The sequence below is a fragment of the Bos mutus genome, chromosome 3 (assembly GCF_027580195.1).
Source record: "Bos mutus isolate GX-2022 chromosome 3, NWIPB_WYAK_1.1, whole genome shotgun sequence".
NCBI classification, from domain to species: Eukaryota; Metazoa; Chordata; class Mammalia; order Artiodactyla; family Bovidae; genus Bos; species Bos mutus.
In genome coordinates, this window is record NC_091619.1 from 91,244,165 (window position 1) to 91,261,550 (window position 17,386).

The 17,386-nt window shown below is 37.8% G+C and overlaps 1 protein-coding gene across 3 annotated transcripts in view; it reads right to left on the minus strand.

Moving 5' to 3' along the window:
* SCP2 (sterol carrier protein 2) overlaps positions 1 to 17,386 on the minus strand; it is a 118,720-nt gene that overhangs the window by 57,541 nt on the left and 43,793 nt on the right. For 2 of the 3 annotated variants that reach the window (XM_070368040.1, XM_070368038.1), the window contains 3 exons: positions 13,451 to 13,537; positions 9,793 to 9,943; positions 8,549 to 8,696 (listed from right to left, as the gene is read on the minus strand). In XM_070368040.1, coding sequence (XP_070224141.1) covers positions 8,549 to 8,696; positions 9,793 to 9,943; positions 13,451 to 13,537 — 386 coding nt within the window. The remainder of the gene's footprint in view (positions 1 to 8,548; positions 8,697 to 9,792; positions 9,944 to 13,450; positions 13,538 to 17,386) is intronic. The other variant, XM_070368039.1, reaches the window with a different exon arrangement.

Here is a 17,386-nt window from a genome sequence, read left to right on the forward strand (position 1 = left end):
CAATTCTTCAGCGCTCAGCCTTCTTTACAGTCCAACTCTCACATCCATACATGACCACAGGAAAAACCATAGCCTTGACTAGATGGACCTTTGTTGGCAAAGTAATGTCTCTGCTCTTCAACATGCTATCTAGGTTGGTCATAACTTTCCTTCCAAGGAGTAAGCATCTTTTAATTTCATGGCTGCAGTCACCATCTGCAGCTTACATCTGTGAATGTAAGCTTAAAGAAAAAAAATTACATCACATGCTTGGCAGCCTCAACATTCTTATCAATTCTGTGGTCATTCATCCAGGTGGTTAAGGAGTAAACAATAATGCATGCATAGTATAAAATATTCTTCCAGATGATATTTCTGGTAATGAGAGGTGAAATGTGTCCAAATAATGATGATAATGGTCATGGTGATGCTACCAGAGGCATCTAATAGCTTTTGCTGGTAGTTCAGACCATAAAGAATCTGCCTGCAGTGCAGGAAACCCGGGTTTGATCCCTGGGTTGGGAAGATTCCCTGGAGAAGGAAACAGCAACCCACTCCAGTATTCTTGCCTGGAGAATTCCACGGAGAGAGGAGCCTAGCAGGCCAGAGTCCATGGGGTCACAAAGAGTCAGACATGACTAAGTGACTAACATACACACAATCATTTATTTATATATTTATTTTTGGTTGTGCTGGATCTTTGCTGCTGCACAGCTTTTTCTCTGGTTGCTGCATAAGAAGGCTGACATGGCTATGTTAGTCAGATAAAAGAGACTTCTAGACAAAGAATATAACCAGAGATAAAGTAGAATACTTGATAATGAAAAAAAAAAAAAAAAACCTCATCAGGAAGACGTAAAAACCATAAATAGCAGAGCCTCAAAATAAAAAAAGCAAAAATTGATAAAATTAAAAAAAGAGATAACTCCACAACTGTAGTACAACTACAATATGAGATTCTAACACCCCTCTCTCAGCAAGTGATAGAGCACATCTAATAAATTAGTGGAGACACAGAAGATCTGAAAAGTCCTATCAATCATCTTGATTTAACTGACACATATAGAACACTACATCTAACAATCTTGAAATCACCATTGTTTTTCAAGTACATGTAAGTTCACCAGTATATACCATGTGCTGAGCCATAAAATAAATTTCAACTAATTTAAAAGGATCAAAACCAAATAAAGCATAATCTCTGACTACAACAAAATTACAATAGAAAGCAATAAGATACCTATGAAAATTCAAAATATTTAGATACAAAACAACTCATCTCTAAATAGTTTACAGGTCAAAGACAAAATTAGACATTAAAGAGACATTTTAAATATTTTGAACTAAATGACAATGGATATTAAAAACCTGTGGACCTTTTGTAGAAATAATAAATGCTGGAGAAGGTATGGAGAAAAGAGAACCCTCTTACACTGTTGGTGGGAATGCAAACTAGTATAGCCACTATAGAGAACAGTGTGGAGATTCCCTAAAAAACTGGAAATAGAACTGACATACAACCCAGCAATCCCACTGCTGGGCATACACACCGAGGAAACCAGAATTGAAAGAGATACGTGTACCCCAATGTTACCTGCATCACTGTTTACAATAGCTAGGACATGGAAGCAACCTAGATGTCCATCAGCAGATGAATGGATAAGAAAGCTGTGGTACATATACATGATGGACTATTCAGTTCAGTTCAGTCGCTCAGTCGTGTCCGACTCTGTGACCCCATGAATTGCAGCACGCCAGGCCTCCCTGTCCATCACCAACTCCGGAAGTTCACTCAAACTCACGTCCATCGAGTCAGTGATGCCATCCAACCATCTCATCCTCTGTTGTCGCTTTCTCCTCCTGCCCCAATCCCTCCCAGCATCAGAGTCTTTTCCAATGAGTCAACTCTTTGCATGAGGTGGCCAAAGTAATGGAGTTTCAGCTTTAGCATCATTCCTTCCAAAGAACACCCAGGACTGATCTCCTTTAGAATGGACTGGTTGGATCTCCTTGCAGTCCAAGGGACTCTCAAGAGTCTTCTCCAACACCACAGTTCAAAAGCATCAATTCTTCGGTGCTCAGCTTTCTTTACAGTCCAACTCTCACATCCATACATGACTACTGGAAAAACCATAACCTTGACTAGACAGACCTTTATTGGCAAAATAATGTCTCTGCTTTTGAATATGCTATCTAGGTTGGTCATAACTTTCCTTCCAAGGAGTAAGTGTCTTTTAATTTCATGGCTGCAGTCACCATCTGCAGTGATTTTGGAGCCCAGAACAATAAAGTCTGACACTGTTTCCACTGTTTCCCCATCTATTTCCCATGAAGTGATGGGACCAGATGCCATGATCTTAGTTTTCTGAATGTTGAGCTTTAAGCCAACTTTTTCACTCTCCTCTTTCACTTTTATCAAGAGGCTTTTTAGTTGGATGGACTATTACTCAGCTATTAAAAAGAAAGCATTGGAATCAGTTCTAATGAGGTGGATGAAACTGGAGCCTATTATACAAAGTGAAGTAACTCAGAAAGAAAAACACCAATACAGTATATTAACGCACATATATGTGCAAGTTAGAAAGATGGTAATGATGACCCTATATGTGAGACAGCAAAAGAGACACAGATGTAAAGAACAGACTATTGGATTCTGTGGGAGAAGGCGAGGGTGGGATGATTTGAGAGAAATGCACTGAAACATGTATATTACTATATGTGAAATGGATTGCCAGTCCAGGTTCAATGCATGAGACAGGGAGCTCAGGGCCGGGGCATTGGGAGACCCTGAGGGATGGGATGCAGAGGGAGGTGGGAGGGGTTCAGGATGGGGGACACATGTATACCCATGGTTAATTCATGTCAATGTATGGCAAAAAGCACTACAATACTGTACTCCAATTAGCCTTCAATTAAAATAAATAAATAAATTTTTTAAAATATCTGTGGAATGCAGCTAACATACTGCTCAGAGAAAAACATATAGCTTTACATACTACATTAGAAATGGAGAAAGATCTAAAATAAATCATCTGTCATAAGAAACTTAAAAAAAAAAGTCAAGTAAACCCAAAGTAAATTAAAGGAGAGAAATAATGAAAAGCAGAAATCAGTGAAGTAGAGGGGGAAAAAAGACAACAACAAAGTCAAAAGCCAAATCTTGCTAAAGCTCAACAAAAGTGGCAAACCTCTAGGTAGGCAGATGAAGGAAAAAAAGAATAAAGAACAAAAAACATCAACATCAGGAATAAAAAAAAGTAACCATGGATTCTATAGAAATTAAAAGAATAAAAACAGAACACTCTGAACAACTTCAGCTGACAAATCTGACTACTTAAATGAAATAAACAACTTTTTTGAAAAAAGGTATCTTGCCAAAATTAATAGACACAGGAAGAAACAAAAAATATAAATATGTCTGTCTCTATTAATAAATATTAATTTGTTGAAAACATACTGCCAAAGAAAACTTTAAACTACGTGATTATACCAGTAAATTCTATGAAATAGTCAAAGAAGAAGTAACATTAATTTATACAAACAATTTTAGAAAATATAGAATGAGCGACCACTACTCAATTTATTTTCAGGGATCAGCATAAAACAACTAGGAAAAGAAAACTATAGATAAATATACTTCATGAATATATAAGCAAATATTATTCACAAAATGCTAGTAAACTGAATCTAACAATATATTAAAAGGTTAAATAATATGACCAAGTAAAATTAATCCCAGAAACACAAGCTTAATTTAACATTTGAAATCAATCAATGTAATTCATGTCAACAAAACAAAGGAAAAACCCATATGATCATTTTAATAGATGTAGAAGAATTTTTAAAATCCAACACCCCTTCATGATTTAAAAAAAAAAAATCTCAGCAAACAAAGAACAGTAGGTAACTTTCTCAACATGATAAATGGCATCAACAACAGCCAAAAACAAAAACAAAACAAACAAACAAACAAAAAAACTGTGTCTAACACACATAATGGTGAAAGATTAAATTGTATCCCCTGAGATCAGGACCAAGGTAATGATGACCACTTTCACTACTTCTATTCAATATGATACTAAAGCTCACAGTCATTGCAGTAAGGTAAGAAAAAATAAAAATATCAGAAAGGAAGATGTAAAACTGTCATTGGCAAATGGCATGATTGTTTACATAGAAAAATCACTAATAATCTGGAAAATAACTATTAGAATAAATGGATTTAGCAAAGTCACAGTTTTCAACCTTTTTTCAAATCAATTGCATTCTTTCATACTATCAGCAGATATTGGGAAAAGAAGGTTAAAATACACCAAAAATCATTGGAATTTTAATTCCAAGGAATAAAACCTAACAAAAGACCTATACTGAAAACAAGAAGCATCCTGTTAGAAGCTAAAGGAGATATACACATATAATGGTTTAAAGAGTTAACACTGTTAAGATGACAATTCTCTCTAAATGAATCTAGCTCAGTTCAGTACAGTCGCTCAGTCGTGTCTGAGTCTTTGTGACCCTGTGGACTACAGAATGCCAGGCTTCCCTGTCTATCACCAACTCCCAGAGCTTGTTCAAATTCATGCCCATCAAGTCAGATATGCCATCTAGCCATCTCATCCTCTGTTGTCCCCTACTCCTCCTGCCCTCAATCTTTCCCAGCATCAGGGTCTTTTCAAATGAGTCAACTCTTCGCATGAGGTGGCCAAACTATTGGAGTTTTGGCTTCAGCATCAGTCCTTCCAATGAACACCCAGGACTGATCTCCTTTAGGATTGACTGGTTGGATCTCCTTGCAGTCCAAGGGACTCTCAAGAGTCTTCTCCAACACCACAGTTCAAAAGCATCATTTCTTTGGCACTCAGTCTTTTTTATTGTCCAGCTCTCACATCCATATATGACTACTGGAAAAACCATAGCTTTGACTAGACAGACCTTTGTTGGCAAAGTAGTATCTCTGCTTTTTAATATGCTGTCTAGGTTGGTCATAGCTTTTCTTCCAAGGAGCAAGCATATTTTAAATTCATGGCTGCAGTCACCATCTACAGTGATTTTGGAACCCAAGAAAATCCATTGTTTCCATTGTTTCCCATCTATTTGCCATGAAGTGATGGGAAGACTCAATAAAATCACAGATGCAAGACTCAATAAAATCACAATGAAAATTCCAACAAGCTTTTTACTTTATAGAAATTGACAAATTAATTCTGATATGTACATGGTGATGCAAAGGACCTAAAACATGCAAAATGATTTCTAAAAAGAACAAAGGTGGAGAACTTATCCCATCTAATATAGTAGAGTAGAATAAACATAGTAGCCAAAAATAATTTGATATTGGTGAAAGATAGACATGGAGATCAATGGAACAGAAGATAGAATCTAAAAATGGATCTTCATGTATATGGCAATTTTTGACAAAGCTGCCAAAGCAATTCAATGGAGAGAAAAGTCATTCCAATAAATGGTTGAGTATAGGAATAAAAAGAACAGTATCAACCTTTATCTTATACCAAACATAAGAACTGACTCAAAATAGATCATATACTTCAAAGTAAAATTAAAACTATAGAAACCCTAGAATAAAAACAGAAGATAATCTTTACAATCTTGGGGTAGATGAGTTTCTTAGAATATAAAAAGCCTGAACCATTAAAAAGTTGATTAAAGTGAATTTAGCAAAGTCACAGGATACAAAATCAATACACAGAAATCACTTGCATTCCCATATACTAACAATGAAAAATAAGAAAGAGAAATTAAGGAATCAATCCCATTCACCATTGCAACAAAAGAATAAAATATCTAGGAATAAACCTACCTAAGGAGACAAAAGAGCTGTACACAGAAAATTTTAAGACACTGATGAAAGAAATCAAAGATGACATAAACAGATGGAGAGATTTCCACATTCCTGGGTAGGAAGAATCAATCTTGTGAAAATGACTACAATCTTGTGAAAATGACTATACTACCAAACACAATCTATAGATTCAATGCAATCCCTATCAAATTACCAATGGCATTTTTCACAGAACTAGAACAAAATATTTCACAATTCATATGAAAACACAAACGATCTCAAATAGCCAAAGCAATCTTGAGAAAGAAGAATGGAGCTGGAGGAATCAACCTTCCTGACTTCAGATTATACTACAAAGCTACAGTCATCAAGACAGTATGGTACTGGCACAAGAATAGAAATATAGACCAATGGAACAAAACAGAAAGCCCAGAAATAAACCCATGCACCTATAAGTACCTTATTTTTGAAAAAGGAGGCAAGAATATACAATGGGGCAAAGACAGCCTCTTCAATAAATGGTGCTGGAAAAACTGGACAGCTACATGTAAAAGAATGAAATTAGAGCACTTCTAACACCATACACAAAGATAAACTCAAAATGGATTAAAGACCTGAATGTAAGACAAGAAACTATAAAACTCTTAAGAGGAAAACATAAGCAGAACACTGACATAAATCATAAATGACATAAATCAAAGCAAAATCCTCTATGACCCACCTCCTAGAGTAATGGAAATAAAAACAAAAGTAAACAAGTGAGACCTAATTAACTTAAAAGCTTTTGCACAACAAAGGAAACTATAAACAAGATAAAAAGACAACTCTCAGAATGGGAGAAAATAAGAGCAAATGAAACAACTGACAAAGGATTAATTTTCAAAATATATAAGCAGCTCATACAACTCAATACCAGGAATACAAACAACCTAATCAAAAAGTGGGGAAAGACCTAAACAGACATTTCTCCAAAGAAGACATACAGATGGTAACAAACACATGAAAAGATGCTCAACATCGCTCATTATTTGAGAAATGCAAATCAAAACTACAATGGGATACCACCTCACACCAGATAGAATGGCCATCATTAAAAAGTCTACAAACAATAAATGCTGGAGAGGGTGTGGAGAAAAGGGAACCATCTTGCACTGTTGGTGGGAATATAAACTGATATAGTCACTTTGGAAGATGGTATGGAGATTCCTTAAAAAACTAGGAATAAAACCACCATATGATCCAGAAATCCCACTCCTAGGCATACACCCAGAGGAAATCAAAATTGAAAAAGACACAGGTACCCAATGTTCACTGCAGCACTATTTATTATAACTAGAACACAGAAGCAGCCTAGATGTCCATCAACAGATGAATGGATAAAGAAGTTGTGGTACATATACACAATGGAATATTACTCAGCCATAAAAAGGAATGCATTTGAGTCAGTTCTAATTGGTGGATGAACCTAGAGCCTATTATACAGAGTGAAGTAATTCAGAAATAGAAAGATAAATATCATATAATAACGCATATATGTGGAATCTAGAAAGATGGTACCATTGAATTTATTTGCAAGGCAGCAATGGAGAAACAGACATAGAGAACAGATTTATGAACACAGGGAGAGAGGAGGAGAGGGTGAGATGCATGGAGCGAGTAACATGGAAACTTACCTTACCATATGTAAAATAGATAGCCCATGAGAATTTGCTATGTCTCAGGGAACTCAAATAGGGGCTCTGTATCAACCTAGAGGGGTGGGATGAGGAGGGAGATGGGAGGAAGGTTCAAGAAGGAGGGGATACATGTACACATATGGCTGATTCATGTTGATGTTTGACAGAAAACAATAAAATTCTATAAAGCAACTATCCTTCCATTAAAAAATAAATCTTTAAAAATTGATTAAAATATATGTAACTGATAATCAAAATGTTTTAAATTTGTCCTGCAAGACACATCATTAATAAAACAAAAAGACAGCAAGTGCAATAATAAAGACCTAGAACAGCCAAAAATAAAAAAACAATAGACAAGTCACAGACTGGGAGAAAAAGTTCACAGCCCACATATATCAGATACATTACTTGTATCCAGAATATATATAAATTTTACAACATAATAAAGAAGAAAACTAACCCAATAATCAAAAGGCAAAAGATCTGAACAAACACTTCACAAAAGATACATGAAATATCAACAAACACAAGAAAAGATGCTCAACATCATTAGTAATCAGGGATAAGCAAATTAAAATGAAAATTAAAACATCAGTATATAGTCTCTTAAATGATTCAAATTTTAAAAACTGATCACATCAACTGTTGATAAGAACATGAAGCAAGTAAAATCTCACATACTGTTAGTAGTAGTGGAAAATGGTACAACCACTTTAGAAACAAACAAAAAAAATCTCCAGATCCCACCAACTAGTCTTCTCATTTTCCCTTCTGCAGGTCTTTGTTCAAACACATCTGAAATACCTATAATTACATAAGTGATTTTTTTTTTTTTTACTTAACAGTGTATTACAAGTACCCTTGATTTACATAAATTAAACCATTTATATATTCTGTCATCTTGTTTGGTACTGTCCAAAACTACAATTCTTAAAGTCCAGCATTAAGAGAGCTTACATTCACTTAGCACAGTGTGGCAGAGCCAACATAGAAGGGAAAGCAATTAGTGAATTATTTTGTTTCGATGATGAAAGTGAAATTTTCTTAGTGAAATGTAGTAAGTTAATCTGCACCTCATCAGAGATATTACCTTCTGGACACAGTCCCAGTGCTTCGTAAGTAATAAGTTCATTGGCAGAAAAGCAATCGTGAAGTTCTATTACGTCAATATCACTTGGTCTCAGGCCAGATTTCTCATAGCACCTTCTGGCAGCTTCTTTACTCATATCAAAACCAACCTAAAACCAAAATCATATATAAATAAATTAAAGGTATCAAAACAGGGACTTTCATGTAAGGATTATAAAAGATTAATATATGTATAACCTTTACAGTTAAGGATTGTCCATAAATGTTGAAATCTCAGTTAATTCTATATTATACAGAAAGTCCAAATAAAATATCCAGGAGAGACAATGGACATATACATTAAATTCTGTACTATAAAAAACAGAATTTTAAATCAGATATATAAAAAGGATTTATAATTCCTCATGCCATATCCAGTGCTGTTACAAAACTCTGTTAAACCACAATATACAGTTGTGGTAGACTGAAGAGATTTATCAAGAGACTATTATGATTCACTGAAAAATATGGGTGAATTTCTACATGAAAGTAAATAATCTTCTTTTATCAACAGAAGATCATGTAGGATTCAAATCATTTTTCCAATATTCATGCTTTTAACACCCTTTAACATGCAAACTCAACTCTTTTCCAAGCAATAAAATTGTGATATAATGGAAAATGTACTACAATTGGAAAAACCTAAGTTCTACCTCTACCATACCCTATCTTGGGGAACTTATAGAAACATTTTAAAATTCAAAGACTTATTATAAAATCATTTTATAAACTCTAATGTAAACCATATGCTTACTTACATATATGTGTGTACACAATGCATATTTTTATATGTATATATGTATGTATCTTCAAATATTCAACCTAGAGTTCTGGCTCAGAATTCTCATTTTTTTTACTTCCTCCATTTTGTACTCAATCTGCAGTCAGAATTTTTAAAGTGCTAAGGGTCAAAAAGTTCCTCAAAACATCCTTGTTTTTTTTTTTTTTTTTAATTCTATAAGACTGGAGTTCTGGGCATATTTAATCATTCCATAATTTTTTAAAATAGAACACTAGTTAGTTAGAAGTCCATATGTTCTCATAAGTGATTTTCCCTTAGATTCTTAAATGATGGGTTACAATACTAAATTTTCTAGACCAATTTTTTTCAAGTAAATAAACTTTCAGAGCTGATGACATGATGTCACTTTAAACTTTTAAAAAGAAATCCCTCAACTGATTAATAAAACAGAACCTGAGACACACCATTTTAATAATGCTTTTTCCTTCAAATGAGCTTGGCATATCAGTCACCATCTCTTGAGCCAAAATTTCCACAGCTTTGGGTTTCAGGTTATGCTTCTGTACAAATGCTTCACTAGCCAAAATTGCTGCGGCAGCACCATCTGAAGTGGGACTAAGAGGAGGTAAAATGGTTATTGATATCCTGTTCACTTCAATCCTAGGATTTCAGACTAGGAGTTCTTACAATGTGGAAAGACAGGCAGGGAGAGGATGCTTGCTGGTCACTGGACTGTCCTAGTAATACCCGTAGTTAAAAATTACACATGCTTCTCATCTGAAGATTGAACCTCTAGCAAGAACTTAAAGGCTGCCGATCACTGCTTAGACTCTATGGGTCTCTCCCCAAAAGTTCTTACTGCAAAGAATTCCAGGTTTGCCTTTGCAGACACACAAGGTATTTTCTGGTGACTTCTGAGGAGTCCACAATGTTATTTCTAAGCTAATACAACAAAGATTTTACTCTAGGCCTAACTAGCTCCAACTTTGTTCTCTCTCAAATAATCAGTCCTGAAATCCTTTTGAAAAATGGGAAATGATGGAATAGGAGATACCAGAAAATCCATGGTTTGGTTAAGACTTTTGTGATCTGCTTAAGGAGAGATAAGAAAGCCTTCCTCAGTGATCAGTGCAAAGAAATAGAGGAAAATAATAGAATGGGAAACACTAGAGATATCTTCAAGAAAATTAGAGATACCAAGGGAACATTTCATGCAAAGATGGGCACAATAAAGGACAGAAATGGTGTGGACCTAACAAAAGCAGATGATATTAAGAAGAGGTGGCAAGAATACACAGAAGAACTATACAAAAAAGATCTTCACAACCAAGATAATCACGATGGTGTGGTCACTCACCTAGAGCCAGACATCCTGGAATGTGAAGTCAAGTGGCCGTAGGAAGCATCACTACGAACAAAGCTAGTGGAGGTGATGGAATTCCAGTTGAGCTATTTCAATCCTAAAAGATGATGCTGTGAAAGTGCTGCACTCCATATGCCAGCAAATTTGGAAAACTCATCAGTGGCCACAGGACTGGAAAAGGACAGTTTTCATTCCAATCCCAAAGAAAGGCAATACCAAAGAATGCCCAAACTACCACACAATTGCACACATCTCACACACTAGCAAAGTAATGCTCAAGATTCTCCAAGCCAGGCTTCAGTAATACATGAACCATGAACTTCCAGATGTTCAAGCTGAATTTAGAAAAGGCAGAGGAACCAGAGATCAAATTGCCAACCTCTGCTGGATCATCAATAAAGCAAGAGTTTCAGAAAAAACATCTACTTCTGTTTTATTGACTAAGCCAAGCCATTTACTGCGTGGATCACAACAGACTGTGAAAAATTCTTCAAGAAAGGGGAATACCAGACCACCTGACCCGCCTCCTGAGAAATCTGTAAGCAGGTCAAGAAGCAACAGTTAGAACTGGACATGGAACAACACACTGGCTCCAAATTGGAAGGAGTACATCAAGGCTGTATATTGTCATCCTGCTTATTTAATTTATATGCAGAGTACATTATGAGAAATGCTGGGCTAGATGAAACACAAGCAGGAATCAAGATTGCCGGGAGAAATATCAATAACCTCAGATATGCAGATGACACCACCCTTATGGCAGAAAGCAAAGAGGAACTAAAGAGCCTCTTGATGAAAGTGAAAGAGGAGGGTGAAAAAGCTGGCTTGAAACTCAACATTCAAAAAACGAGGATCATGGCATCCAGTCCCATCACTTCATGGGAAATAGATGGGGAAACAATGGAAACAGTGACAGACTTATTTTCTTAGGCTCCAAAATCACTGCAGATGGTGACTGCAGCCATGAAATTAAAAGGCACTTGCTTCTTGGAAGAAAAGCTATGACCAACCTAGACAGCAATGATTACGGTGAAGATCGCTCAGTCATGTCTGACTCTTTGCGACCCTATGGACTTAGCCTACCAGACTCCTCTGTCCATGGGATTTTCCAGGCAATAGTACTGGAGTGGATTGCCATTTCCTTCTCCAGGGAACTTCCCAACCCAGGGATCGAACCCAGGTCTCCCACATTGTAGACAGACGCTTACCCGTCTGAGCCACCAGGGAAGTCCACCTAGACAGCATATTAAAAAAAAGCATATTGCCAACAAATCCATCTAGTCAAAGCTATGGTTTTTCCAGTAGTCATGTGCAGATGTGAGAATTGGACTATAAAGGAAGCTGAATGCCGAAGAATTGATGCTTTTGAACTGTGGTGTTGGAGAAGACTCTTGAGAGTCCCTTGGACTGAAAGGAGATAAAACCAGTCAATTGTAAAGGAAATCAGTCCTGAATATTCATTGGAAGGAATGATGCTGAAGCTGAAACTCCCACTTTGGCCACCTAATGTGAAGAACTGACTCATTGGAAAAGACCCTGATGCTGGGAAAGATTGAAGGTGGGAGGAGAAGGGGACTACAGAGGATGAGATAGTTGGATGGCATCACCAACTCGATGGAAATGAGTTTTAGTAAGTTCTGGAAGTTGGTGATGGACAGGGAAGCCTGGTGTGCTGCAGTCCACGGGGTTGCAAAGAGTAGGACATGACTGAGTGACTGAACTGAACTGATCTCAAAATAGGCCTTCTCCTTACAGCAGGCTGTGAAAGAAGGTAGCAAATACAAGAAGCTTTCTCTGAATTGAAAGTGAAAGTGAAAGTCACTCAGTCATGTCCAACTCTTTGGGACCCCATGGACTGTACAGTTCATGGAATTCTCCAGGCCAGAATATTGGAGTGGGTAGCCTTTCCCTTCTTCAGGGGATCTTCCCAACCCAGGGATCAAACCCAGGTCTCTCACATTGCAGGCCGATTCTTTACCCGCTGAGCCACAAGGGAAGCCCAAGAATACTGGAGTGGGTAGCCTATCCCTTCTCCAGCAGAACTTCCCGACCCAGGAATTGAACCGGGGTCTCCTGCATTGCACGTGGATTCTTTACCAACTGAGCTATCAGGGAAGCTCTCTCTGAGTTGAGTTGTACTTTAAAAATGGGCAGATCTTTATACTGCAACAGATCAAAACGAACACCACTTGTTCATTTGCATCCCAGCCAGGATCTCCAGGACACACCCAGGTGATTATTAAACATAGGTGGGAGCTATGCAATATTAATTCAGTTTTCTAGGAGACAGATAATGTCAAGCAATTTTCAAGATGGGGCTGCTATCATTATTAGACCTACAACTTTTTTCTTGTTTTACCTTTATTCTTAGTTACTATAATTGAGTAAAATTTCCTACAGTAGAAATATACAACAGAGGAAATGAAATGATCAAGGGAAAAATCTTTGGTTTCCACTGTCCCAAGTTGCATTTAAATGAATAAACACTATTAGAACAGAGTAGGTGAAAGGCATGAGAGAAGGAAGTAAAATATATAATATTCGAAGAGAAAAGACAGCCTGTCTCTAGACAAAAACAGAAAGTAAGGGTGCTCACTCCAGTGTAAGGACTATACTTAGGAGTTCTATACACAGGAGTTCTATAAAAGCACGTACAGACACAGATATACCCAGATACAGAGCCTAAGGTTTACCCAAGGGGTGGGAGTCGGGGAGAAGGGATAGTACTTCTATTAAATATTAAAATGTGTTTTTCTTACCAACATTGTAAGACTGTCAAAAAGTCAAAAATTTTTCGAGACGTCATCACTTCATCTAAGCTGTACTCCTTTTGGAACTGGGAATACCTAAATATATAAAATAAATAGTTACAGAATGTGGGGTAGCAATTTCAATTTTTGTTGAAGATGTTCTGGTTTAGAAGTTAAAGAGAGATTAATATGGAAATATTATTTTCAAAAACAAAAGACATGCTTTCATCAACCATTTCTAAATAAGTAATTTGAATTAATTTTTTAAATTCCTAACTCTAAAATACCACATTATATAATAAAAATTGTGTCTAATTTTTGTCCTGGATTTCTGGCATGGAAATTTTGAAACCCTTGGAATTTCCTAAGTAACAGGAGTATGTTTGCTATGCTAATTAGGTGACTTCCATGGGTCCCCTTGTTAGCTGGTGGATAAGGAAGGGGTGAGGCAGGGGCCTGGTCACCAGAAAGACCACCCATGCCAACACAGGATTTGGACTTTTGAGCCAGTGTGACCCCTAGGCAAAAAAGGGACAGTTAGAGATCAAGTTCAATCAAGTGGCCAAGATTTAATGGAGTATACCTACATAATGAAACCCCAATGAAAACCCAATGGACATGACTTTGAGCAAACTCCAAGAGACAGGGATGGACAGGGAAGCTTGGATTGCTGCAGTCCATGGGGTCACAAAGAATAAGACATGACAGCGACTGAACAACAAATGAAAATTCTGGACACTGAAGCTTGGTGAAGCCCTCTGGTTGGTGAGTACCTTCACATACCAGGACGGTGATGTGCTGCGACACCACAGGAAGAGGGCATGGAAGCTCTTCACTAGGAACCTTTCCAGACCTCACCTTATGTGACTCTTCTTTTGACTGTTCCTCAATTGTGAAGTGAAGTGAAGTGAAAGTCGTTCAGTCATGTCCAACTCTTTGCGACGCCATGGACTATACAGTCCATGAAATTCTCCAGGCCAGAATACTGGAGTGGGTGGCCTTTCCCTCCTGCAACCCAGGGATCAAACCCAGGTCTTCCTCACTGCAGGCGGATTCTTTACCAGCTGAGCCACCAGGGAAGCCCAAGAATACTGGAGTGGGTAGCCTATCCCTTCTCCAGGGGATCTTCCCGACCTAGGAATCAAATCGGCATCTCCTGCACTGAAGGCGGATTCTTTACCAGCTGAGCTAGCAGGGAAACCCCTTTATGATAATACTCTAATTGTAAGTACATACAGTACTCTTCTTCCCTTCTGGCTTCCCTTGTGGCTCAGCTGGTAAAGAATCTGCCTACAATGTGAGAGACCTGGGTTTGATCCCTGGGTTCCCCTGGGCTTCCCTTGTGGCTCAGTGGGTAAAGAATCTGCCCGCAATGAGGGAGACCTGGGTTTGATCCCTGGGCTGGGAAGATCCCCTGGAGAAGGGAAAGGCTACCCACTATACAGTCCATGGAGTCACAAAGAGTCAAACACGACTGAGAGACTTTCACTTCACAGTACTTTTCTGGGTTCTGTGAGTCATTCTACTGAATTATCAAACATGAGAGGATCATGGGAATCCCTGAATTAATAGTCACTTGGTCAAAAGGGCAGGTGGCCTGGGGGCCCTGCTCAGACTGCCATCTAACATGAAGGCAGTCTTGTGAAGCCTTAATTCATGTGTGTGTATTAACTCCAGGTGGTTAGTACCAGAATTAAATTGCAATACATCCAGCTGGTGTCAGGCCAGTTGGAGAATTATAAAAACACTATTTCCTTAAAAGTAAAACTAAATGACTTGCAATTCAGCCAACTTTTGTGGTAATGACATTATACAACTACATTTAATAAAGGCTAACAGAGTTCCTAAATAAATGTACAGAGTCTTTAATAAAATGTCTACATTTTTTAAAACACATTTCCTTTTTTGATCACTGCAAAGAAGAAACTCATTTTTACCCTGTTTGGTGCATCTAACAATATAATAAAATGGTTTCAGAAATTGCTCTGGCAAAAACAAATAGACACAGTAGGGGAGTTTCCAAAAGCAAAATCCAACTGTTGTGAAAGTTAACAAGCAATTCCAGTGTTTAGAAACAAAGCCCATGTAACTCAGATCTGCACACTACTATCTATACCTTTGCTTCTAATGTCAACTTTGTCCATCACCAACTTTCAAAAAAGGACTTTATTTAACCCAGATCCTGTACTAGATGATGGGGATATGAACACAGTCCCTATTCTCAAGGAGCTTAGTCTGAACCCACAGCAATAAAAAACACCATTCTAGTATGATAAATGCCATGATAGAAATGTTATACAAGGTGCCATGGGAGCAACAGGATATGCATCAAACCCAGATACCAAAAAGGCTTCCTTTCCAAGGCTGCAAATAAGAGGAAGTGGGAGACAGAGAATTCCTGGCAAAAAGGTCAGCACCTGGGGCAGGAGACATGAACAGGATCAGATCATCAAAGTCCAGTATATAGCGTTTCCATTTGATACTGAAAACAAGAAAGAACTTATAAAGGAGATTAAGCTGGGGAGTGACATGACCAGATTTGTATTTCAGTAAGAAGGCTGTGTAATGGAAAAGAGACAGTTAAAAGACATTACCAAAAGCAGGTAAATCAACGAAGAGATTAGGGCAATAACTAAGGCAAGAAATGACAAGGGTTTAAAATAGGAAATTAGAAGTGAAAGATGAAGTGAACCAATGAATTCAAGAGATAGTAAAGAGACAGAATCACTAGGATTCCATTCATCCTTGTTGCTGCTGCTGCTGCTGCTAAGTTGCTTCAGTCGTGTCCGACTCTGTGCGACCCCAGGGTCGGCAGCCCACGAGGCTCCCCCGTCCCTGGGATTCTCCAGGCAACCATTCATCCCTGCTCATCTGCATTTCATATGGGACAGTGAGGAAGAAGGGAAAGTCAAGGATGACTTCTAGTTTTCTACCTTAAATCACTGGATATATGTTGATGTGATTCACCAAGAGGAAAAATACTAAAGGAAAAACACTGTGGAGGGGAAATGGGAAATTCTGTATGGACATGTTGACTCTGAGGCATCTAAGTGAAGACAACTAGGACAGAATTATAGACACAGGTCTGAAGGCTCAAGTGGCAGAAGCTACCCCTAATCCTATTATTTACTGATCACAGATTCTCACTGCCTTTAGGTGTTCTTATAATTTGTGAGGAAGCACTCTAGAATAATTCTTAACCTTCTTAGAAATACATTACAAGGTATTTCTAATGACTGATTAGCAAACACAGAATTATCTTTCTTCACTAGCCAAGCAAAATCTAGTATAAGAAGTTAGCAACTTAAATAGAAGGCTATTCTTGGGCTGTTTCAATGAGTTCTAAATGAAGAAGCTGAAATTCAGAGATAATATTGGCCTATTCAACAGAATTGAGGACTTATAATACATAGCAGAGGATCCATGAGGACATGGAACTTATCCTTCTTGCTCACTGCTATAACACTAGCAGCTTAATGAGTGTCTTACATATAGCAAGCTACTGAATACATATTATCTGAGTGAATGAAATTCCTTTAGAAGAATGCTGTAATGAGTGGATAAATGAGTGCCTGGTTAGGCAAGGAATTAAGTAAAAGAAAGACTTAGAACGGAGAAGGCGATGGCACCCCTCTCCAGTACTCTTGCCTGGAAAATCCCATGGACGAAGGAGCCTGGTGGGCTGTAGCCCGTGGGGTCGCTAAGAGTCGGACACGACTGAGCAACTTCACTTTCACTTTTCACTTTCATACATTGGAGAAGGCAATGGCAACCCACTCCAGTGTTCTTGCCTGGAGAATCCCAGGGACAGGGGAGCCTGGTGGGCTGCCGTCTATGGGGTCGCACAGAGTCGGACATGACTGAAGTGACTTAGCAGCAGCAGCAGCAGCAAGACTTAGAAGCTTTGCTTCTCTGGGGAAAGTCCAGAGCTGAGCTTTGGAGCCT